Raw genomic sequence first — 24094 nt, 5'->3', positions numbered from 1 at the left:
AAGATTTGGAAACTAAATGCATTATATTTCAGAACTAATAGTTCACTAGAAGGGGAACAGACCTAATGGTTATTTAAACAAATATGATTTTCATATACCTAACGTAAAAGTTGTTAATTAATTCGGTTTTTTTTTTGCACCGTCTACGATAGTAGAGGGGAATTATGTGTTCTAGTCTGTGCGTCTTCAAGTTACAGTTTTTGGTCGAGGTGGTTTTTGATGAAGTTGAAGTCCAATCATCATTAAACTTAGTACACATAATCCTTATGATATGATCCTTCTAATTTTAATGTAGAGTTAATTAAATTAAGAGTTTGACCCCGGTTTCACGGTCCACTGAACATAGAAAATGATAGTGCGAGTGCGGCATCCGTGTATTATGAACACATTCTTGTTTTACATCCAATTTGTTGTTACAAGGTGGACAGTTTTCTTCTTGTAATGACAATTCAATCAAATACTAGATAACATTGATTAATTAAGTTTCAAAACCTTAAATCGTGATGACTGTTTTATAATACTAGTACATTAAATAGAAAATAAATTTCATGGCGGAAGATGTTTAAAACGTGCAAATTCAATGGCTATGAAAATGTAAATTGACAACGCCATGGCAAACAAAACAACAAAAGACAAACAACAGTTTACTTAAAACAACACAGAAAACTAAAGACTGATCAACACAAACTCCCCCAAAAGACGGTGTGATCTCAGGAGCTCCGGATGGATGAGCAGATCCTGCTTTACATGTGGCATTCATTGTAATATTCGTTTAAGTACAAAGCCTGTGATAAGTCTTTTTGGTTAATGCGGTAAGATTCTTAATTTAAAGTATTATACTTTTGAAATTTTAAAAAAGAATAGAAATGAACCCGTAAAAAAATATTTTATTGACGAGGAATAATTATATACAATAGAATATATTTGCATAGCAGAAAAGGAATATGCATACAATATCAAAATGCAAGACGAAGATGATAGTGAAATGAATTAAAGGCAGTGTCAGCACCAACACAAATAATTGCATGTTTTTAAACTGTTTGTACATCGCATTCTGAATCAGAATCTGAGGACTCGTGATGCTGAAGGGTAAACTCTTCATTGTCATGGTGATACGATGATGATCCTTCACCTTCATCGCCGTCTTCTTCTGATTTTACCCTCTTGAACTTTGTTCGTCGATTCTGAAACCAGACTTTCACCTGCAATATAAAAAGAAAACATTATAACGTTGTTGATATTACAACTTGTATTAAAGGAAATATGTTTTTACCTGTAAATATAAAGTTATTATCTAAGAACAGCAGTTATCCGTTTTAATATAGGCGAGTTAAATCAAAGCGCAATTGCGCTGACTTTTTTTTGTTATCAAATAGTGTTCAAGGAAATGCTTGCACTCAGCCGTGTTTCAATGTTAGAAAGTAGAGATATAGCTGAAAAGGGTAAGCTGTCCAGAAACATAAGAAAGGAAACTCAATTGTGAGCAAGATAAATTCATTTGAATCAGAGGAAACAATAGTTTAGCGATGTTCAAATCTCATAATTTCACCAGGACCGAAGCGAATAACAAGAACTCCAACAAATACTAAAATCAAAGTAAAAAAACCTAAGGGAATCGACATGAGTAAGACCATGTGCCTTGACAGGGTAAACTTCCCAACCATTTGATTTCCAATTAACAGTTACATGCTACACATGTGTTTGCAGTCGTGTTGCTCTTTTAAGTAAAAACCCAGATGTAAGTTTAAATTTAGGTCACATTCGAGGAGACGTGGATGGGATAGTGGTTAGGACAATTGGTGAAACATATCCGTTGCCGTATCTGAAACAAATATTCGATAACGGTCAAACAGCTCGTGATGGCAACCGTAAAATTTGAGATGAGATGATTTTAACTTCACACCTTGGGTTATTAGCTTCCTTGTGAGCAGCAATTCTCTGTCAAAGAAAGCGTAATAGGAAATACAAGCTCGTATCAACTAAGAGATATACGCTCCATTTCTGACGCTGATTTGTGTTATCAACCAACTCTCATGGTCGATTTCATGGCGTTGGCAGTTTATTTTCGATTTATGAGTTTGACTGGTATCTTTTGTCCCTCTTTTCTAAATGTAAGTCAAGAAGTGATGTAGACTTAAAAGTAAAATCACAAATATACTGAACTTCGAGGAAAATTCAGAATGGAAATGCCCTAATCAAATGGCAAAATCAAAAGATAAAAAAAATCAAACGAATTGATAACAACTGTCAAATTTCAGACTTGGTACAGGTACTTAACTATATCTGGTTTATACTTTATTTAAAGTTCGATTTGATAGATACGTATGCAACATAATCACCAAACTTCGAATTATAAAGTAAGAGAGCATCATGTATATAGTGAAAAGTAAAGCTAAATGATAATGCTAGCTTTATTTTATTTTTCCGACGAAGCTCCTTAAAATTTACATATATTCGTGTTCAGAATGTTCATTGTACATGTAAACGTAATTGTTTAGTTCTATTATTGGTAATATATTTTAATTATAGGATAATATAACCATGCGTCTTTGGTGCAGTTATTTGGGTTTTAAAACACCTTCAACGCCAGAAAAGCTTCAACGAGAAAATTTCAAACAAAATACAAAATAGAAATATACTTATTTATTCTTTTTTGTAAAATTTAAAAAGAAAAGGGCTTTAAAAAGGTATATGTTTCTCAAATCATCATCCTTCTTCTTCGAAACATCTTGTTTAGTAAGACTGCTTTGGTGTACAACATGCGATTTTGTTTATAATATTATCTATTTGTTCCAACATATAATTGAAGACCGTTGTTGCCGTTTCTATTCTACTATAGTTGCTCTGTAAAACTGAAAACTCAATTTTATCACAGAGTATATGCTTCAACTGGTAGCTGATTATGACAAATAAATGACACTCATAAATGCTAAACTACTGATAGCCAAATTGAAGTCAGATTGATTATTATGAAGTATTTACAGGTCAAAGTCCTGTTCATGTCAACCTTAATCGGTGGTAATCTGTCTGGTCAGTGTCTTCTGTCCTCTATTAAATACTTGCACCCATAATTCATGTTCAGTTGACGCTCAATGTAGCCAATTTCCATACCAAGAGCAATGTATATGGTAATTAAACATAATAGAGTCACTAGAATAAGTGTTACTAATTTTTATTGTAGTTCTGTGTCTGGGTGCATGGGAAGGATGACATTAGTTAAACTGTGTACGGTTTAGCCGTCATGCTTACAATTTCAAATTAGTATTCCGAAACAGGTAAACTGTCTAATGGAGTTTTTATTGCGGTAATTCAATCATAATCCGCGGCAATGGGAGTACATTAAAATGTCAGTTAGTTCTCGGTACCAAACCCATGATTTCATACCGATGATGTAGGGAGAGTTTTGAGGGACAAAATCAGAACTTCTTAAACTGAAAAAAACTTACGAAACTAAACTAAATAAATTAAACCTATCGAAATCATTTGTATATTTTTGGTATCAGTAAGAAGTGTGGCAACAACTTTATTTGGGTGGCAAATACTACATTTTAAAGAGATATAAGTACCCTTGAGAGCCTTCTGTAATTTGAAATTAAATGGATTATACCTCATTTGAAATATGATTTGTGTCACAGTATTGTAAAGGGTGGAAAATAATTTTGGCACCCTATGAGATGCTTTATAATTCACCGTTCGAGTCCTGCTATGCTGACTATATCATTCTTCCAAAGCTGGATTCCTGATGAGTAAATGATTACACAGTGACCCCTTGGTGATTAGTTTCATTCATATATACTTATTTTGCATTATGAAAAAAACATTTTGACACCTGTCTTTTATAAGAAATAATAAAGATTAAATTATTTGATCAAATCATAACTATTTATCATATCTTTAATAACCTTTATGCGTGCTAAATACACGATATTATACAAATTAATGTTCACACTATGAATTTTAGGCATTCACTCACCTCAAATTTATCATTTTATGGTATCCTGTGGCATCATAATTATGTGATTTTGCATAATTTGGGATCTTATGATAATATGTTTAAAGAAAACATTCTTACTACGTATGAAAATATATTAAACCCAAAGCAGGGGTCCAATGAATGATAAATAATAACCATCATACAAATAAAGCAATCATTTCAGTTGAAGAAGTCACCATTGATAAAGTAGAATAACACAGGTGCTTCTCGGGCTAAAAAAATGGCATCACAACTAGATCGAATCAGCTTAAAAGAATTACAAAAATTCATCTGAGAATTCAAAAACAATATTTAAAAGAATTAAATAATTGATTTACATATCAATTCTCTCATTTTTTTAATAACCATTTAAAAAATGTAATTTGTACCTTTTTTGTTTTTTTTTAGTTTTTAAATGGAAACATGTTATTTACAGTGTTATTTTGCCTGAAAGTATTAAATTCATTTATATTGAGACATAACTTCAAGATATGTTAATGACAGACAATATTATTGAATACTGTCATACAAGTGAACGGTTTTGCTAGCTATAAAACCAGGTAAAATCCATCATTTTCTATACTATATAGTATGGGAAAATACCTGTACCAAGTCAGGAGTACTACAGTTGTTATCCAAAAAGGCAGTCACTTTGTATTTGTCATTTGATTGGGGATTTTCCGTTTAAAATTTTATTCGGAGTTCAGTTTTTTGAGATTTTACTTTTTATTGTTTAAACAATACAGTACATATATACCCTCTAAACAATATACAAAAATATCAATTTAAGTTACATGTATGAAATTTTTACATGTCACATATGACACAAATATATTAATTAGTTGTTTTTACCATTGTATCTTTTGAAATGTATAATAAAGACAGGATTCTTATCATAAAATCAATCTGACATAATACCGAAAAAGCATTTCAGTGTGATAGAAGACAAACATGTTCCAATTCCTAATACCATAATTAAAGTAGGCAAAAACAATGAAGTCGTCAATCCCGTAACGAACCTTCGTATACTAGTTGACAAACTGCATGACAGGAAGTCGGCGTGTTACATTGTTCTCCGCCTTCATATACTTTTGTGCCCATTATAGAACTGACAAAAGATTTGTCATATACGAACCCTATATTTTACAGTAGGAAGGCAAAATACATTTGAACTTTACAATTCAATTAGCACGTAATGAGCATGTTATTTTATGAACGCCATTGTTTTGTGAAATTGTAATCTAGAAAAATAATCTTTCTAGTTCGAGATCAACTATGCCATGAACCATAATGAAGTTTGTATTGACAAGAATCAATTCATTTGTTCCGGCCGACGATTTTCTTAACACGAAATATTGTTATCTATGTAAAGTTATCAGTACATCACAGGCGGGGAGTGAGGTCTAAAATTTAATTACCGGCTTATTTTCCGTTTAAGATAAACTGTTGCATGCTTAGATGAGTACCAATTGAATTAAATTAGAAATTGAGAAGCCAATGTTTTGTATAGCACAAGAAACAATTACCTACCACTGAATAATTTACACGAAGTGTATGAATACACTAGTTAGTCTTAATTACCAGTTGATCACAATATTAAATGTCAACATTTTTTCTTAGTTTTTTCTTCTACTTTAAATCTATGACATATCCGGACTACCGAAACCTATTTACAATTTAACTACATATAATGATTACATTTTCAGACAAAAGACTTTTGTGAACTACATGTATCTATAACTGTCAAAATGTCTTATAACTTGGTTCACATCACCATACTTGTAGTTAGATAAGCAATCGATTTCTTTATTAATTTTTCACTATTTTACACAGAAAATGCGAGAAGAGGAATTATTCTAATAGAAAGAGCGATTTTATCAATTATAAGCAAACGTTTCCAAGTTTTAACATTCATTGTAGTTTTGGTAGTCATTTAAAAAAAAATATTTGTATATGAAAACACAAAATATTTAACAAACTAAACAAAAATAAACTAAAATTCATTCAAAACGTTTATCTATTCAAATGAGTTTTTTTTTTTATTTGAAGTATTTTACTATAATAGCCTTAAAAAATCGAGTCCTTTCTAGGAAACTGAAATATGTAAAAGAAATTTAATATCATTTTTAACTTGTTGGGACGTTTGTATCGTGGACGTTTTTTAGGTCTCCTTTTATCCCCATAAATTTTATGAAATCATAATACCACATCTTCTTATTTTTATGTGCTGAATTCTTTCTTTTTGTTTTATAGAAAAGGCGAACTATTCAATACCGCCTTTTCAAAGGAAAATACAGAAATAGGGGTATCATTTCATAACACTTTTTCTGAGCCTTTCAATTATGAGAAAATACCACGAACAACAATGTTGATGGAAGATACGGTAACATGATTAAAATGCACATTTTAAAGCACTTAATATCGGTGAACAGTTTGATATCATATTGTCAACTTGTAAGCTCAAATAACACTCTTTGACGTCCATTAGACTGTATTTAGAACGGATTTTAGAAATTACATGTATAAAAAACATCGCATTATCTTTATAAATTGTTCATGGATCGTTCGCTCCGCTTCGCTTTATTAACCAGGTGAAGCAGAACTACGCCGACTTCCGGTTTGCTGAGACACACGTGCGAAAATGAGCATTATCTCCAGCATGTAAACGAGACTGAGGATGATACTTATGCACGAGGTTTTGTCTGTTTTTATTGTGTCTAATAAAACAGTTCATCAAGAACACTGAATGTGCATTATAGGAAGAATAAATTGACCCTGCTGCGGGAATAAAACGCGAAACAAACATTTTAAGTCATTCATTGCTGACAATTAAAAATCATTTATGACAATTAACAATTTCACATTTAAAACTTACCGCTGGGTTGTTCATTAAGATTAAAAGTAGAAATGCATCAGTTGTTCTAAAGTAATGTATCATTTAATGAACATTCCCAATCGCCGACCATCTTCATAGACACCTTGCAGATTTGCATCAGTTTGTATTGTTGGTCTTTATTTTATTTATCATATTTTCGTTAGAACTTTATATATAAAAATGAAGATATGGTATGATTGACAATGAGACAGCTCTCCATAAGAGACCAAATGACACAGATATAAACAGCTAAATGCCACCGTGCGGCCTTCAAAAATTATCAAACCCCGTATAGCATAGTCAGCTTTAAAGGGCCCCGGAATAGTTTAGATTATCACTGTAAGGATCAACTATTCTGTCTGATACCATATCCACATAACTGGTGTTCACTTACCCCGGAACGACCCGATTTGATTATGAGGGGGGGGGGGGGGGGGGGGGGGGGGGGGGGGGGGGCTGACAAATTTGTTGCAGTCAGAATATTTAATTAAACTTATAGGTGTCCAGATTTTTTGTTATTCCCTAATGGGGACTATCATATCTATTTTCATAATCCACCAGCCCACCCCCTCAGAGTCAAATGGTCGTCACCTTATCCCACACATTTTTTACTACATACCTGTGTTTCGGTCAATCCTAATTTCGAGGCTAGGTCTTTTCTTTCTTGACCAACAACGTAATGGTTTTTCTCAAATGCATGTTCAAGCTTCAACAACTGTGAAGGCGAAAACGCTGTTCGGATTCGTTTTGGTTTTCTGTAAGGATGGAAATAAAATCCTGCATCAGCGTGACCTACAAACAAAACAAACATGTTTTTATTTTGTAAGATCGTCATGGCTTTTTGTGTTATATTTTAATTATATTTAATATTTATAATTAAAATTGACATAATCATAAAAATAAGAAAAACAAACTTCTTGTAAAAATTTAAAAAAAATATGAAAAAATACAGATAAAATAGAAATTTACACTTAATTATTTGTTTTGAGTCGGTAGCGCTTTTCTTTAATTCTATAGTTCCAGAATATTGCTTGTATCATCCTTTTCTACAATAAGACAAGGGGTAAGCATCACAATCCGTGTTAGAACATCCGTGTTTGAACATATATACGTGGTTTTTTTTATAACGAGTTTCAATATTAGCACATGAACATAAAGTTTTAGTCATTTCTAGCATAATATTTCAATTCTTATTAGGAATGATATAATACATAGGCAAAATGATATATAACAGTTATATAGACAGCAATCAACTAATTATCAACGATTCTTTTTTATTATAAAAACTGCTAAATAGTTTCATATAGAGCAGAATATTATGCGAGACATAGGTTGCTTGGTTAAATAGTGCATATTCTAATTTTATATACAACAACATGTTTCACCTAAATCCAATATTGTGTTTCAATGCCACAGGAAAACACTCAATCTTATATATGTGAAAACAAATAAAATTAGCATTACAAAAATTATTTTCATCAATACCAAAGATAAACCAGTAAACAACAACAATATTATTCTAGTTTAGGTTTTAGAATGTCACGGCTTTTTAGTATGTTTTGATATTCAATATTGGTACTTTAAACTTGCAACAGTTGCATGGCGTTTTCGTCGAAAAACTTTTCAAGCGATATTTAATGTTGTTAAGTCAATGCCACATGCGGCTATTTACTTTTTTGATGCAACTTTCCTCATGGCGTTTTCTAGAAAATAACCAATAATACAAACATAAAGAAGATATGGCGTACTTTCAAATGAGACAACTCTCCAAAAAGACCAAACTGCATAGAATTTATCTACTATAGGTCACCTTCAACCTTCAACAATAAGCAAAACTAGTACCAAATAGTCAGCGATTAAATGCCCCGAAATGACAAAATATAAGATAATTAAAACTAGAAAACTTATGGTCTGATTTGTGTTCGAAGCATTAAATGAAAAACAAATATGATATCTGGAAACAATCGACAACCACTGAACAAAATCCTTCTTTTTTCTGTACCATTAATTAATTCTGAAATACACGTATGCGAAACACCAAGTATGCATTATAAGTGCAACAACAAAATTGACTAATTCGATTCTCCTTTTAGAACTTTGAACACAAAGACAGTCACTATTACTTAAAAAATTGAACTTGGGCATCGAGGTTTTTAAGACAGGTTGTTTCGTTCTCCTATTGGATTTCTACTTTCATTTATAATGGAATTAAGTAGTTAACAACAGTATACCATATCCATAAAGTGCACATTTCTTTGTGAAGGCGCAGTTCTAATAAAGAATAAAAACACATTTACTTATCTATAATGTTTACAAGTATTTATATAAACCTGAGATGAATTAAACCAATTATAACTCATGTTAAAGATGAGCGAAATTACTCATATTTGTCATCTCAATAAAAACCCAGAAAGGTCTTAACACAGATTCATTATTTTTGACCTTCGACATAATTAGGATCCTCTTACCGCCTATAACACAAAATGAAGGCGTTTATAGACCAACAAAGGTTACCAAGATGTATAGAAAATAATGAACAAGGGAACAAAGAACCATTGGTTCCATTTTAAATTATGTTATTTGAAATTCATATGCCATATCCAAACCAATATTTGTTATGAAAAAGTATTTTACAATATTATACAATAATTGGATCATAGCGTCTTTTCATCTTTTTATTTTGTTAAATGGTTCTGATAAACGCAAAGCACAGAACAAACATACATTAACAAATAGACAGGTCTAAAGGTTTCACATTTTCCTTTCTAAGAGAGGTTATTAAGGAAACTGAACACCTAAAAACTTCCCTTTTCAGTTCTTATTTTAATGAATGGGGACGTTTCAATTGAACTATTTGGTAAATACTATCCTACTAATTTGGTACCGTTCAAATGAGGTTGTGTGTGGCACCATATGAAGAATTACTCATATCTAATTGTCCACTTCAATTAAGAATAAGTACTTCATTTCATGAGTTGAATAATTCAATTTCCTTCGTAACAGTCTGAACCTGGTACCATCGGTTTGTGCTTTCAATAGGAATACCACCAAAGTATCAAGTTGTTTCTTCACAACTCGAAGGTTTAGAGTACTTAACCATAATTTGATAGGCTGATTAAGTATTTTCATTTAATATCAAAAGATAAAATCCTTGTAATTTGAGGACTAGGAATGCTCCGTGAGAAAAGGTCCAGTAGTATGTCAATTTCAATACCACGTGATCGTTAAAGTGCACAATTAGATCGTCTTGTTGCACATTTTTTTTACAAACTATAGTGTCAAGTTGCACAAGTAATTACAAACATTAGATTATTAAATTACATAATTTGCATTCACCAACAAACTAATTAAGGCGTCTACTGGAAAAACCTTTGCCTCAACCGGAGACAAAATATGGAACAGTGTGAACATTGTTCGTTTTACTTGACACTGATTACATGTTAATATTTCTTATAATCAATGCTGAAACAAATATAATGATTCCAAAATTACTTTTTTCATTGATTGATAAATGGGCGGAGAAGGTCCATATCTATAGTCTAATATTTCATTTTCCTGGCTCCTTTAAATGAACAAGAACTAGGACGTAATGCTTTCATATCATTTCCAATTAGTCTTAAACTTTGTTTTACTGCATCTCCTTAGCAATTTCCGAAACAAAACATAAAGCAGTCCTCTTTCCCATTGAAAATAAGTTAAGGTATGAACAATATGTTATAACTGCATGGAGAAAACTATGCGCAACAAGATTTTCGACTTCAAAGTCAAAGCTACATGATGCAAGATCTGTTCACGAGTTGATGCCTTTATTAGATGATTATGTGGTATAAACTTTGATCATTGTTGAAGGCCGTAGGGTACATATATAGTTGTTAATTTCGGTGGCATTTGGTCTCTTGTGAAGAGTAGTCTCAGTGGAAATCATGCACCATCTTCTTCTTTTTTTACATTAATTGTAAAGTTTGAAGCATTCGTAAATGAGACACTTAATAATTAAACGTCACAAATATATGCTAACATTGATAGTTTTATGTAACAACTGGGCTTAAATCATCCAAGTTTGCCAAAAATTCAGAAATTGAGATAAAGGGAGATGAGCAGTGTTGAGTACTCAAACATACTCACGTGACAAAGAATCACGTGATAAAGTGCCTGCCTCAATATATAGTTTATGGTTGTTTTAAGTAACTGTTACACTTTAGTTTTGTTTTGTCTATGAGTATTTTGATGCTAGTGGTATATCTTTTATAGAATGACTCAGTCCATTTAACAGGCGTTGTAAGTGATTGTCTGTTATTTGAGTTGGTTCCCTGTCGAACATCACACATGCAAATTTTGTTGATTACTCATTGAAATGAATAAATAACAGATCTTATAAAATAGAAATGCTTTATAACTGTTAGGTATACGATCATTTACCAAAATTTTTATGGAACTCATGGCTGAACTATTAAAGTCTCCCAAAAAAAAAACAACTATTAACTACCAAGCTTTTGCATAACTCTATTTGTTTCACTGACAGTCATGTACTTTGGATTTTTTTTTTATGACAATCTGGAACTTTTACTTTAAATACAATTATTGGAAGTTACGACAGAATCATAAGTTGTCCAATCCTGGTACCATATTTAATAAGCCTTGCTTTCTTGTATTGTGTCTTGCCTTTATTTTAATAACTTTGTTTATTGAACAAACAAAATGAAGTCGTTTGAAATTTTGAAGTTTTCTTGAAAGTTGTAATATATTGTTAAATTACATTTTATTGGATTATGTATTTATTGTTAAATTAAATTTAGATTATGTATAGATAAGATAGATGACAAATGCTTGTTTGTTTTGTTGCTGTTTTAATTCGCTAAACTTCATATTGACTTATTCACGTTTTGTTCCATGGATGTGGACAGTTCCTCCAATCAAAATATATTTTGACATGACAAATAACTGCAGATAAATTGAAACGGTTACCACGTGCTAATAGGTGATTTGAATATAATCATGATTTGTTTGAAGAAATGATATTGTTTCTCTGAAAACATATATACTGTATAGTCATGTATAGTTGAATAACTCTTAAAAAGAAGGTGTGGTATGATTGCCAATGAGAAAATTCGCCACAAGAGACCAAATGACACATAAATTAACAGCTATGGGTCACCGTACGACCTTCAACAATGAACAAATCCCATACCGCATAGACAGCTATAAAAGGCCCCGAAATCACAAATGTATTACAAGTCAAACGAGAAAACTAATGGCATAATTAATATGTACAAAAACTGAACCGAAAAACAAATATGTAGCACAGAAACAAACGACAACCACTGAATAACAGGTTCATGACTTGGGACAGGCACCTACCTACATACAGAAACTTGTATGTTTGTTTTTTTTTTGTTTATTTTTTATATTGTGAAAAATATTTTTTTCTTTCCTTCTTTTTTTTGCCGAATTGCAATTGGATATGACCGTGTGTATATTTATTTGACTTATTGATGAGCTTTGTCGGTGTAACATCGTTGTCAAAATTGAATAAAATAATTCAAGTCTTTAAAAAGCATTGTTATTGAAAATAATTCTGACCAGTTTGATACTATAATAATGTTTTTTTTTATTATTGTTTTTACGTGGTGTTTTTTTTTTATGTATATATTACAAGTCTTGATATAAAGATGAATGACACAGAGGAACTGTATTTTGTTGTTAATAACACACTGAATGCTTGGCACAAACGAACTGCATTTTGTTATTACTACAAAAATTTGACACGGAGGGACTTAATTTTTTTTTTAATTTTAGGGTTGATCTATTGCGTCACTAATTATTTAGCATGATAATTTCTTTTTTTATAGTCTTTTTTGAGCATTTTGCGAAATCGAACCCGTTTTAAGGTTGCGTGTTTCTTGAAATTGTGTTAACTAGTCTTTTTAACATGATAATTTCGTTAATTATTCTTTAACTCGAGATTTAGTAAAAATATAGCTATGATACAAAATATTTTTAATTGGTCTTTTAAAAATGAGAAAAAAATATCTTCCTCCTTTATTATTAAAATGCAATTTTCAAAGCTATATGAAATGCAACTGTCGTATTCCTTATGATGTCTGCCCCTCTCTGGTATTGTTTTTACAGTTGGATTGCAGAAGTCTAGGGATGACCAGTCAACGATTTGAATTAATGCTGATGTGAAATATACACCTTGTTCTAATGCAAAAAATATTATAATAAGGATTACTGTGTAGGTGTCTGCTGACTTATGGAGCAACGGAAATTGTTTCATTCATAATCAGAACGAAAACAAACAATTCTTAGAACGTGAAATGTCCATACAACAGAAATAAAAAGCAGATAGCTATATTTTAAAGCTCAAATGTACATAGTGCATAGTATGTGCTGAGTATAGGAACCTTAAGTTGGATTAAACACATCAGTTACAAGAAGGCATATGACTCATTAAGATAAGCACCATATTCAATTAAAATTTGCGCTTTTGAAATCGTGAAGACATGTAACACAAGTAACAGCAATATGAGAAAATATTATCAAAGAGACGGTTGTCTTTCTGATATCAACTATTATGTCAAGAACTGCGCCAGAAAACCACGTAGTTTTGCAATGTAAGAAATATTTTTTAAACGAGCAAAAAGAGCACAATTAATGAAACCGTACTTTTGTTTAATAACTCTAAGGTTTCATGCAATTAAAATCGTTGTAGATTTGGTGCTATGCAAACAAATGTCTTATGAACTATAGTTTCAAATAATTAGTAGAGCAATAAAAGAGTTGTCTTTTTTTTTGTATATCAAATGTCTATGCTAATCTATAAATAATTGTTCGGAGTATAAATGTACTCGTTTTTTTCAGTAGTAAGAATGTTCAAATGATATTCAGCTACAGCAATTAATATATCATATATTTATTCAAGAAACTACTTTATAAGGCTATATATCAAGATTAGTTTTAACACTGTCGAGTCCTTGAATATTTTATTACCATGGATATTAAATTAGACGCGTGCTGTTTTCATGATGAAAATTTAAATCTTTATGGGTTTCTTAAGAAGGATTAGGACAATGCTTTTCCTATAGACACATGTAAGTTGTTTATCATCAAATATAAAGTTACTAGTGAAGTATTTTTCTTTAATTCCAGTTTGTAAAGAAGGATTACATGGTTATTTTCTGTAAACAATTGCTGATGGGTCGCTGACAATGTAAATGTGATAAAGATTAACATCTGTTACTAATTCTACAGACAGTTAAAGTCATTTGATAAATGGAGGATAAAAAAAAAATGTATCAAACATGTTTGAATGCGCTTAGTTGTCACATTTATAATATCACATTCAGCTTTGCTTCTATTGGCTTTTTCTTTTGTATTTCTACTTCAACGAAAAAAATCTCCGAAAACTATAGCAGCCAAAATAAAACTTTTCTAAAAAAAATATATTTAGAAGTAATATTCGACTATGTAGCCCGTTATAAGCACTTATAGTGGCGGATCCAGAACTTTTCCCAAGGGGAGGCCCGCTCCAGTCCTGCTTCAATGATTCCCTATATAATCAACCAAATTTTTCCCACGAAAGGGAGGCCCGGGCCCGGGCACCCAGCCCCCCCCCCCCCCCCTGGATCCGCCTATGATCATGACTTATACTATTTTGTAAATCCTTCATCTAAAAAAGAGAAAGTTGGCCGTAAATCGTTAAGAGACGACAGATGGTCTTCAATGAAAGATAATCGTGCAAACTTAAAAGTATTCATAAACAAATAATAGAAAGTACATATGAATATTACTTTTGCTTAATTTAATGATACAATTACATTTCATTTCAATTGTCAGAAATAATGGAGAAAAAGGGAGATAATTTATTTTATAAAAAAAATATTGTATATCACATAATCCAATGCAAACGGGGGAAAACTATCTACTATGGAGTTATTATGTCCTAGTTGGTTATGTGCAATTGAAAAACAGTGTGGAATCAACTTTTTGAATTAAGTAAAGGGTGCTAAAGCGATTTTTTTATGGAAATTTAGAATGAACCTTTTGGCGTGAAAACAATCAGGTGAAAATAACATGTTGTGCATGTGCCTGTCCCAAGTCTGGAGCCTGTAATTCAGTGGTTGTGTTTTGTTGACGATATCATATATTTATTTAGGTCATTGTGTTATTTTACATTAATCAGGCCGTTATAGTTTTCTCGTTTGAATAGTTTTATATTTGTCAAATCAAGGCCGTTTACATCTGACTATGCGGTATGGGTTTTGCTCATAATTGAAGTCCGTACGGTGACCTATGGTTTCTATGTCATTTGTTCTCTGGTGAAGAGTTGTCTCATTGGCAATAATACCACATCTTATTTTTAAATTAATGTATACATATATAAATCTCTTAACCAATATTGTTGAATGAAAAATTCGGAGATAAATGAAAATGCAGATATAAAAGTATAGAATTATTATTATTTTTCAACATAAAATTTTATTCTATAAATGAAAAAAATAATTATTTTTAAATAGAATGTGTGGCATATATGGTGTGCTTGCTCATGCACTAATTCCAGACAAAGGCATTCAATACTCGGTTAAAACAAAAAGCACATCTCAAAGACTGAGAGTTAATAAATCGAAATAAACGTTGATATGACAACAATCATTTTGATGGTGTTTTCATGTATTTCTAGAGAGAAAAAAAACATTAGAACTTTTGAATAATTTTCAGTTTGAGTTTTATTAATAAAGATCATTTTCCCATGTTCACTTGTTCATTACAACTAATTATTTTGTAAAAGACAGAGTATACAATCAATTTTTAAATCTACATTGTTTTTAAAGAGATCGCATTTCTAACTGCACCATTAATGAAATTAACAAAACATATCTTCTTTCCTAAACAACTTGGAAGTTCTTGTTAAAATTCTAAGTTAGCTCATAAAACAATCGAATCGTGTCCTATAATTGCTGTTTGTGGAATAAAAAATAATGCGATGGTATGATATCTTGCACCTAACTTGACGTAATTGAATTTATGGAATTTTAGAAGCGTCTTAACTGTGTGTAAATTGCCACCCAAGCTGCGTAAAATAACCATATTATGTTTTTGAATGTCTAATTTGTAACAAAACTATTATAAATTATTGGACAATTTGTTTACAAGCAAAAAAATACCCGGTTAAATTTGTGTACACATGTAAACTCTGCCAGCATTTTCATATTTATAAAATATAATAATTTGTTTTATGAAGCAATAGAAAAAGGGCATGCAGTTGACAGTTAGGTGTACAGCGACGAGCAATGTCTAGTACAAAAACAAACCACGTGTTTGTAGTTTTTCGTTGTGGTTTGTTTTTGTTTTTTTCTCTCCGGAGGAGTCGAGTGATGGTGGTTGATGTCTTTGTACTCGGTTTCACTTTTGGTGATTTGTATTATCCCTTATAATGTATTATACACAACAAGAAGTCGAGTGATGATGGTTGATGTTGCCTGTTGTACTCGGCTTTACTTTTGGTGATTTGTATTATCCCTTATAATGTATTATACACAACAAGAAGTCGACAACAAAACGTAGTTAAAAGAAAAAAAAATCATACTTTTAACGGCATATTCAAAAACAGAACAAAAACTTAATATAAAAGCACATTCAAGGTACACATTCTTGAGCAGAATATTTGGTTCTTTCCCTGGTGTTTAATCGGAATATCTGACCTTTGCTTTTACAATTTTAAAAAGCTATTCTAAATTTTAACAAATCAGAGAATAAAGAAATATTATGGTTTATTATTTTTGAATTGACACTGGTATGTGTTTTGTTTGTTTTCGTTTTGAAAATTACAAAAACTTAGTAGAAATACTTTTCAACATAAAGATAATATAAAACATTCAAAGCATGCATTTGTCAGGAAGAATAAAACGTTTATAATGCCAAGCTAAATATAATTCAATATCTACAGATGCAGTATTTTATAAATAACAAATCCTTTGCTTGCAATTATATTCTATTATAATATTTATTTATTCATTTGCATAATTTTAGTTGTAATAGTTTAGCTCCATCCCTAATTTAAGCATCATTAAGAAATCCTTAAAGCTGACGCGTGTTTTCTTCAAGAAACCTTAAGTATTCCAATAAAGATACTCGACGGGACTTGTTCTTATTGCGGAAAGACACTGAAATAAGACTGTTCAACAATTATTGGAATATTGATTTCACTACATGATAAAACATCAGCAATATTTCTTATGTAAACAAGCTTAAATCATCTATCGATCTCAGCCTGCAATTGGTATGCTTGTACTTATATATATTCATATTTCATTTACACTCAGGAATCAAATTTAACCCTCATTTTGTAAGAACACTGAAATAATCAATGGAATGAACATGATTTGACTCTCAATAATAGATATTATGAACTTATGAACATTTTTCATATTTAAAATAATATAAACACAAGATGAGATTTGACGATAACCAACGAGACAACCATAAAATTTTTTAGGAAAAGATATGTACTTAAAAGTACCTACATGTATGTAATGCAAAAAAAAAAACAACGCGAAAATACATGATAACAAGCCATGATAATAGTTAATACTATCATTATTAATATTCGGAGATTAATATATTATTATTTTAAAATTCTGAAAAACTGCATTTGTTTTTATATAAAACAGATTGATATCCAGACAATTTTTAAAAATGACTTCAAATTATTTTGACATTCAGCAGGAGCGAGACATTTTATTCACATTGAAAATAGAAAACGTTTGAGATTTCAGTCGCGTGGTATTTTCTCAGCAAGCGAATCAAAAAAATGATATCTATTGCTATTAATCAAATAGAAATCAGGAAAATGCAAATATGGTGAAAAACTTATACTTTTCAATTCAGAAATTAATCAGTAACAAGTTGAAAGTCGAAGAGTTATTTTATTCCCGCGTGTTTCAATTCTTTTTTTCTTATAAAAATATCTTCAAATAAAATATTCTGCTTGTGGTATGAACTTCATCGTCTGTACAAATATACAAGTAAAAAGTCGAATATTTATGATTTATTGGTAATAAATTGCCTTTGATACGAGTCAAGACCAGCCCCAACACACGAAATACAAATTATTCTTTCACAAAATTTTACGGGCAATTACTTTTCTTAAATATGGAACGTTTACCAAACCCTGGTACAAAAGTATGAATAAATCACGTTTTTACAAATTGAAGGAAGATAAAGTTACATGGAAATAAGTCTGTTGAAAGACAGCGAAGACAGGAAACAAATAGAAAGATAAGTATTTATAAATATATTAATTTCTTCTCTACATTTTTAAAACAACATGTGCTTTCTGTTTCTAAAATGACCGTATGGTACAAAAAGAATATAATACCTTTGTTGGAATAAATATGTTATTTTCTTTTTTTCAATATAAAAATTAGTTGATACTTAGTATTTTGATTTTTTAGACCCTTCCATGCAAAGTTCTACATTTTAAACTGTATTCGTTTAAGAAAAAAGGGTCAGCATTAATAAAATATATTACTTTCAAATTCAATTTTCACATGTATATATTTGGAAATATTTTCAACTAATTCCAGTTTATTTATCTGAAAAAAAATCAGTTTATGTCAATGATAATTCATCAAATAAATAACAAACTTACCAAACGGAAGTCCAAAGAGGCCATTAGTGTTTCTCGACATTAGCCATGGGTACAAGTTCATTGGATCACGATGAGGTTGTAAAAAGTTAGGATAAGTAGAATGTAACGGAACAGTAACTGGTGCTGGTATACCTCTAGAGAACGATGCCACCGACGGAAGTGGTCCATTATGAAAAGCCCAAGCGGCTGATCTCTGAAAGTTGAGTAAATCTGTATGATTTGTTTGTTGTGCGACTTGGTCCGCCAGAAGTAGATTTCTAACGTGTGGAGGCAGTGCTGGATGCAATGGAGGAATTCTGCTTGGAATTACTGAGGAAGATTGTTCAGACTCACACTGGCTACTTGATGAAGAACAAGATTCTTTGTTATTGTCTGTACGAATCAAAGAATCAATTGAAAATCCGTTTGAACTTTTACCATTTGAATTTATTGGTTTCATTTTTACCAATTATTGCCTGTCTTATTTATAAATATCACTTTCGCCTGTTAATGTAATAAGATGTTCGAAGTAACTCTGTAAAAGTCTGCACGAACAAATTAATTTATCGCTTTCTCTACAAATTAAATAGGAAAGCCAACATAATAATGAATTTGTTTCTTCATAGTTGCACGTAGTAGGTCGATTGATATTTAGGCGGCACTGATTGGACAATTTATTGCTCTGTCGTCTGCTAGGGTCACTGCCTCTGTCAGAGGGCAGCGCAAATTCAGATACACGGATTTAATTTTATTACCTGTCATTTGTTTCTATTTCATTTGAAGGTAAATAAAGTCTATATGACCGTGTTTGGTAATTAAATAAATAAAATTAATATCAATATTTTCAGACATGTTTGACGAAGGCTTATTTAAATAAAACGTTTTAATAAAATAAACTGTTAATTATATTACAGTTTGCGAAACATGTTTATACATTTGAAATAAAAAGTAAATTTAAAGAGCATTGGAAATATCATCTCAATTTGTAAATAAAAAAAGTAGCCAAAGATTTGACTAAATTTAATTTTATTGCGACTAATATCAATTTTTTTTACAATACTTGCTGACAGCAATGTGGTATTGTAAAAGTACTTTTTTCTGTTTTTTTTTTTTATTTATTACTACAAATTTTTTAATAAGCACTCTCTAGACAATCCGTGTTATCTTTAGATTATTGAAATAGTAAAATTATTATATAAAAAACACAATCAGTAATTAAATTAATATTAGTTATATATTTCCCAAGGAGTGAGAGGAGCGATTAGCTTTATAGTAAGCGATGATAAATATATTCTATACAAAAAAAATAAAAGAAATACACCCTCTAATAGAAAAAAAACCAACAAAAAAAACAAAAACAAAAACAAAACAAAAAACAGATAAAAAAAAAAAGAAAAAAGAAAAAAAAAAATCCAAACAAGATACAAGCAAACATCACATATCAAATAACGCCAGATAATAAATTTTGTTGGAATGAATAATAGAATTGTACAAGTGTTATTACCGTATGTAAAGATTAGGAACAATACCGCCAAATATATCTCCTGGAACAAACGACTTCTAAAGTTCTGATTATCCACACTTATCAACGTTAAATAGGATTTTATCATCTCAAGCCTACAGGGAACGTACGGCACATCAACGCAGTAACAACCATATCGTTTATTAAGTAGAGATCTTCCAAACAAGGGCTCCTTGGGGACCATTTCAATCTCTGACTTTCTAAAAGTGTAAACGGTGTCGTGATTATTTAACAACTTAAAGCAAATAATCAGCACATTTCATGATAATGATATGGTATTTGTAGTTAGATTGATCTTTGAATTAGGATCAAATTGACTGTTTGCACGTCTTACACCGATAGTCAAAGGAAATGTGCATTTGTTAAAGTATGGTGTTGAACTCTAAGACTTAATTTGTAAATAATTGTTTATAAAATTTATTCAAACAGGAAACTAAAAGAGACGCATTAAAACTTGTTGAAAAAAATTTAGAATAGATTAAAACATTATCTTGATTTTTCTATAGTTTCGTCTGTTTTTGTTTTGTACAGTAATATTGTCGATCAAATTATGACTATCAATTGAGAAAAAATTCCGGACATAAAAGTTTGTGTTTTGCAGATAGTTTCACTCATCTTTGTTCTTCAATTCGTAGACTTTGCGAGATTGACATTGTTATTTCATACGTTGGGTAGCTGTCTCACACCTTGATACCCCACATCCGCAATTTATTCATATCTAAAGATTTATATCCGTCCAAAGTTGTGAATTTTAGAAATACAGAGATAAAACACCGCAATACATGCACTTTTCTTTTTTCATTAAGTTTGATTGAAGTGCGTGCAGGGAAATGTTTTTTTGAATAAACAAACATCTATTTTATACACTAACGTTAAATTATAAGTCACTAACACGCAATAAAATAGACACGAATACAGTTATGAACATCAAGACATTGCACATTCGGTTCTAGTGCATGTATTCAGAAATCACAACTCTGCGATTGTATGGAATTTATAATCAAACAAAACAAGTATCTTTATGCGCTAACTAGTGAAAATAAATGAAAATATGATTATCATTTAATTTTGATAATTTGACATTTTCATAACTGGTACATTTAAATTTAATGCTTTTTAATTATTTTTGTTTCTTTTTTGTTTCTTGTTCATATATACAAAAGATATGCGGTATATGCTTGCCTATGAAATAACTCTCCTCAAAACACCAAATGAATGGTTTATATCTTTTTAGGTGTTTTTATGTGTTTTTATTTAGGGGATGTCCGTTTTCTCTTGATAGTTTAATTTTATGTTAAATCTTATTATCTAAAGAGCACTATGATTTCAAAATTATTTCCGTTATTTTCTAGTACATGATCATACATAACCAAAAAGTATGTCTGTAATTATATCATTTTTTTTTTTACATTTTTTTTGTGTTGTTGATTTTGAAAAAAATCTCTCATATGTATATCTATTTAAAGTAAACTTTATAAAAAAACAAACTTATTTAATTACACAATTTTTTTTTTTTAAATTTGATTATTATGAAATGCTATAGAAAAACCTACGCAGACTTAATTTCAACATCTCCTTATTTTTATACGAGTATACATTTAGAATCTAAAAAGAATATTCATGTTTTTTATTGGAAGAAAATATTTATATACATACAATGTCAACAACTTCAGTTTATTTTAATGCAAATTACCAACATCTAAACATAAATAGGATTTCTTAAATTAACATTGCTTGATCATTTGTCATTTTATGGAGTTTTTGGTACCAAAACAAATAACAAAATAGAGGTTATATAATTCATGTCATGAGCATGTACATAAGAATTCTATTTCATGGTCAGAGGTGCATCCTCAGCTTGACAATACTCGTGCTATGTTATAGCTGCTACGATATTTTTTTCTTTTTAGGTGGCATCAGAATGGTTGCAGGAGGGATAATACACAGTCACGGGCTTTTGATTTTCGTAAGCAAAAATAAAACCCGATTTAAAACGTTTTAAGATTGTCAAAATCTTAGTACGATGTATAACATTTTAATAGATTGGCTCATCGTTAGGCATTATCTCGACTATCCTCCCAATTCCCATATTATAGCATACGAAGCTAAACAGTAGTAAAAGTTAGCAATGTGCCATGTCCACCAAAAGCTGAGTGACTTTCAGGAGAAAACTAGGAGACGTAGCATTTAATGATTTGAAGAAGAAAAAAAGATTTCCTGTGTTCCTCTCCTGCAATTTGTATTTAATCTTATTCGAATGAAGTAGCTACCAATGACTACTTAGTTAAACAATGCTCTATAATTAATTTCCTTTTAGATTATATAAAAATTACAAGTTAAGTGACCTTGTTAATACAATCTCAAGAATAGATAAAATATACGACATGTACAATTAAATGTTTATACTTCATCGTTTGGCTTACACTTTGAAATAGACAGCGAAGGACGATTGAAAACTACACTTAACCCCAAAAGACATGACTTCAATTTTTTAATTGTTAAAATTCCATATTAATGCAGCAAAACTCTAGCAACTCCTGCATATTGAGTATATCTTACTTGATGCAATATTGAAGTGCTTACATGTATGTGTCCTTTTGTGATATCCTTGCTTACAATAAAGCTACTAAACCATGCAAGTATGCTTAAACAAACAATCACCAACATGGATGACCTGGAATATGTTTTATTTTTTGTAGTAACATATATTATTTCCTCATTGGTCACTTTCATGCAATGTGACCATCTATAGGTTTTAGCTTGTATCTATAGCACGACAAAATACAAACCACATGTTGTAAATCTCATCCGACAGACGCGGTAGTTTTGGATTTTTCTTCATTAGGAAAGCGCAAAACGGAATATTGTAAACCCGAGGACTTGTAAGAACCTGAAAAGTTGAAAAGCTAAATGACCAAAAAGGACTTTATAATATTAGCAGAACCCATTTAAGGTCTGATATTGTGAGTAGTTTAGCAAGAACAGCTTACCCTGCCGGACCAACTGACATAATCGTAAGATTTAGGAAGTCTATTGCTCATCTTGCATTAGTTTACGCCACTGTCTATTCATTTATCATTTTATTTAAAAAAATAAAAATAAAAAAAAACTATATTTTTTCAATTCATTCTTTCACATCGTTAATGTTTTAGGTTAAAATTATTTGCAGGTGGACACATGCATTTATAATTCTATTACAGCATGATGCATGTTCAAAAACTACTGTAACAAATTTCCGTTTTCGGAGATATCAAAGGTTGACCTGGTGTTGGGCGGTTTTTTTCTTGCTTAATATTTATTTATTGACTGCTGATTTTCCTGTGCTCTAAATATTGTTAGTTCTTTGGCATAGAATTTTGAATCTTATTTGGTATGAACATAAGACACAACTTGAATCATTCGTCAGATTTGTCTTACACATTTTATATACAATTGGACAATTTAGGTGTAGGTTTATCATGGTTCAGTAGTTAAACAAATCTTGCCCTGTAACTTGCCAATCCATGAAATATTATAACTCCTCTTGATATACAATATGTCGTATTAAATTCCGAAAACATAATAAAGGAAACGAGTGTCTTAATTGAAAATTAGTAATATAATCTCAATTGATCATTCGAAATTTTCTCAAGAAGAGGCTGCCGGTGACGGAGGTAATTTTTGGTAATTACAAATCTGAATTTCAAAGGAAGATGACCAATTTTCTTATTTGCACTAGGCTAAAAACAACACCCTACGGTCTGTACTTTTTCCTGTAACAAAAAGCTATCTTTTGTAGACGAAAATTGTTTCATCATTTGATCATTGTCATTTATCCAGTCATTGCCTGTAGGTCGTTGACTTGCCAAAAAAATACTTTGATCAAAAACTGTCCTTTCATTATATTGCATATTTTCAGATACACCAGACTTGTACTAGTCTGCCCCTTAGCTCGTTTTTTCTCTTTTTTTTTTCTAAATGGACGTTAAAGGTCTACAACCCTCTAGTCTTTGACTTGTATTACTATCGAAAACAAAACACATGTATACTAGTAGTTAACTAGTTGTTCACAGCTTTTAAAACAGCGCTATGTTGGTGTTGTAAAACATATATTTC

At 30.8% G+C, this 24094-nt stretch overlaps 1 protein-coding gene across 1 annotated transcript; it reads right to left on the bottom strand.

The window, feature by feature from the left end:
• Positions 1-871: 871 nt before the first annotated feature.
• Positions 872-19642, bottom strand: LOC139520661 (homeobox protein EMX2-like). The gene is made up of 3 exons (XM_071313516.1): positions 18499-19642; positions 7468-7640; positions 872-1202 (listed from the first exon to the last, which is right to left on the bottom strand). The coding sequence occupies exons 1-3, from the start codon at positions 18935-18937 to the stop codon at positions 1032-1034; spliced, it is 783 nt and encodes a 260-aa protein (XP_071169617.1). The 5' UTR covers positions 18938-19642; the 3' UTR covers positions 872-1031.
• Positions 19643-24094: the final 4452 nt, after the last annotated feature.

This window comes from Mytilus edulis, chromosome 4 (assembly GCF_963676685.1).
Source record: "Mytilus edulis chromosome 4, xbMytEdul2.2, whole genome shotgun sequence".
NCBI classification, from domain to species: domain Eukaryota; kingdom Metazoa; phylum Mollusca; class Bivalvia; order Mytilida; family Mytilidae; genus Mytilus; species Mytilus edulis.
This window is presented reverse-complemented; position numbering and strand designations above follow the sequence as displayed.

Excerpts from the sequence above, each read along its gene's own strand:
- LOC139520661 (XM_071313516.1), bottom strand. The coding sequence starts at position 18,937 with ATGAAACCAATAAATTCAAATGGTAAAAGTTCAAACGGATTTTCAATT. Across the intron at positions 7,641-18,498 it reads CCTCTTTGGACTTCCGTTTG|GTCACGCTGATGCAGGATTT; the intron begins GTAAGTTTGTTA and ends TTTTGTTTGTAG. Across the intron at positions 1,203-7,467 it reads TAGGATTGACCGAAACACAG|GTGAAAGTCTGGTTTCAGAA; the intron begins GTATGTAGTAAA and ends TTTATATTGCAG.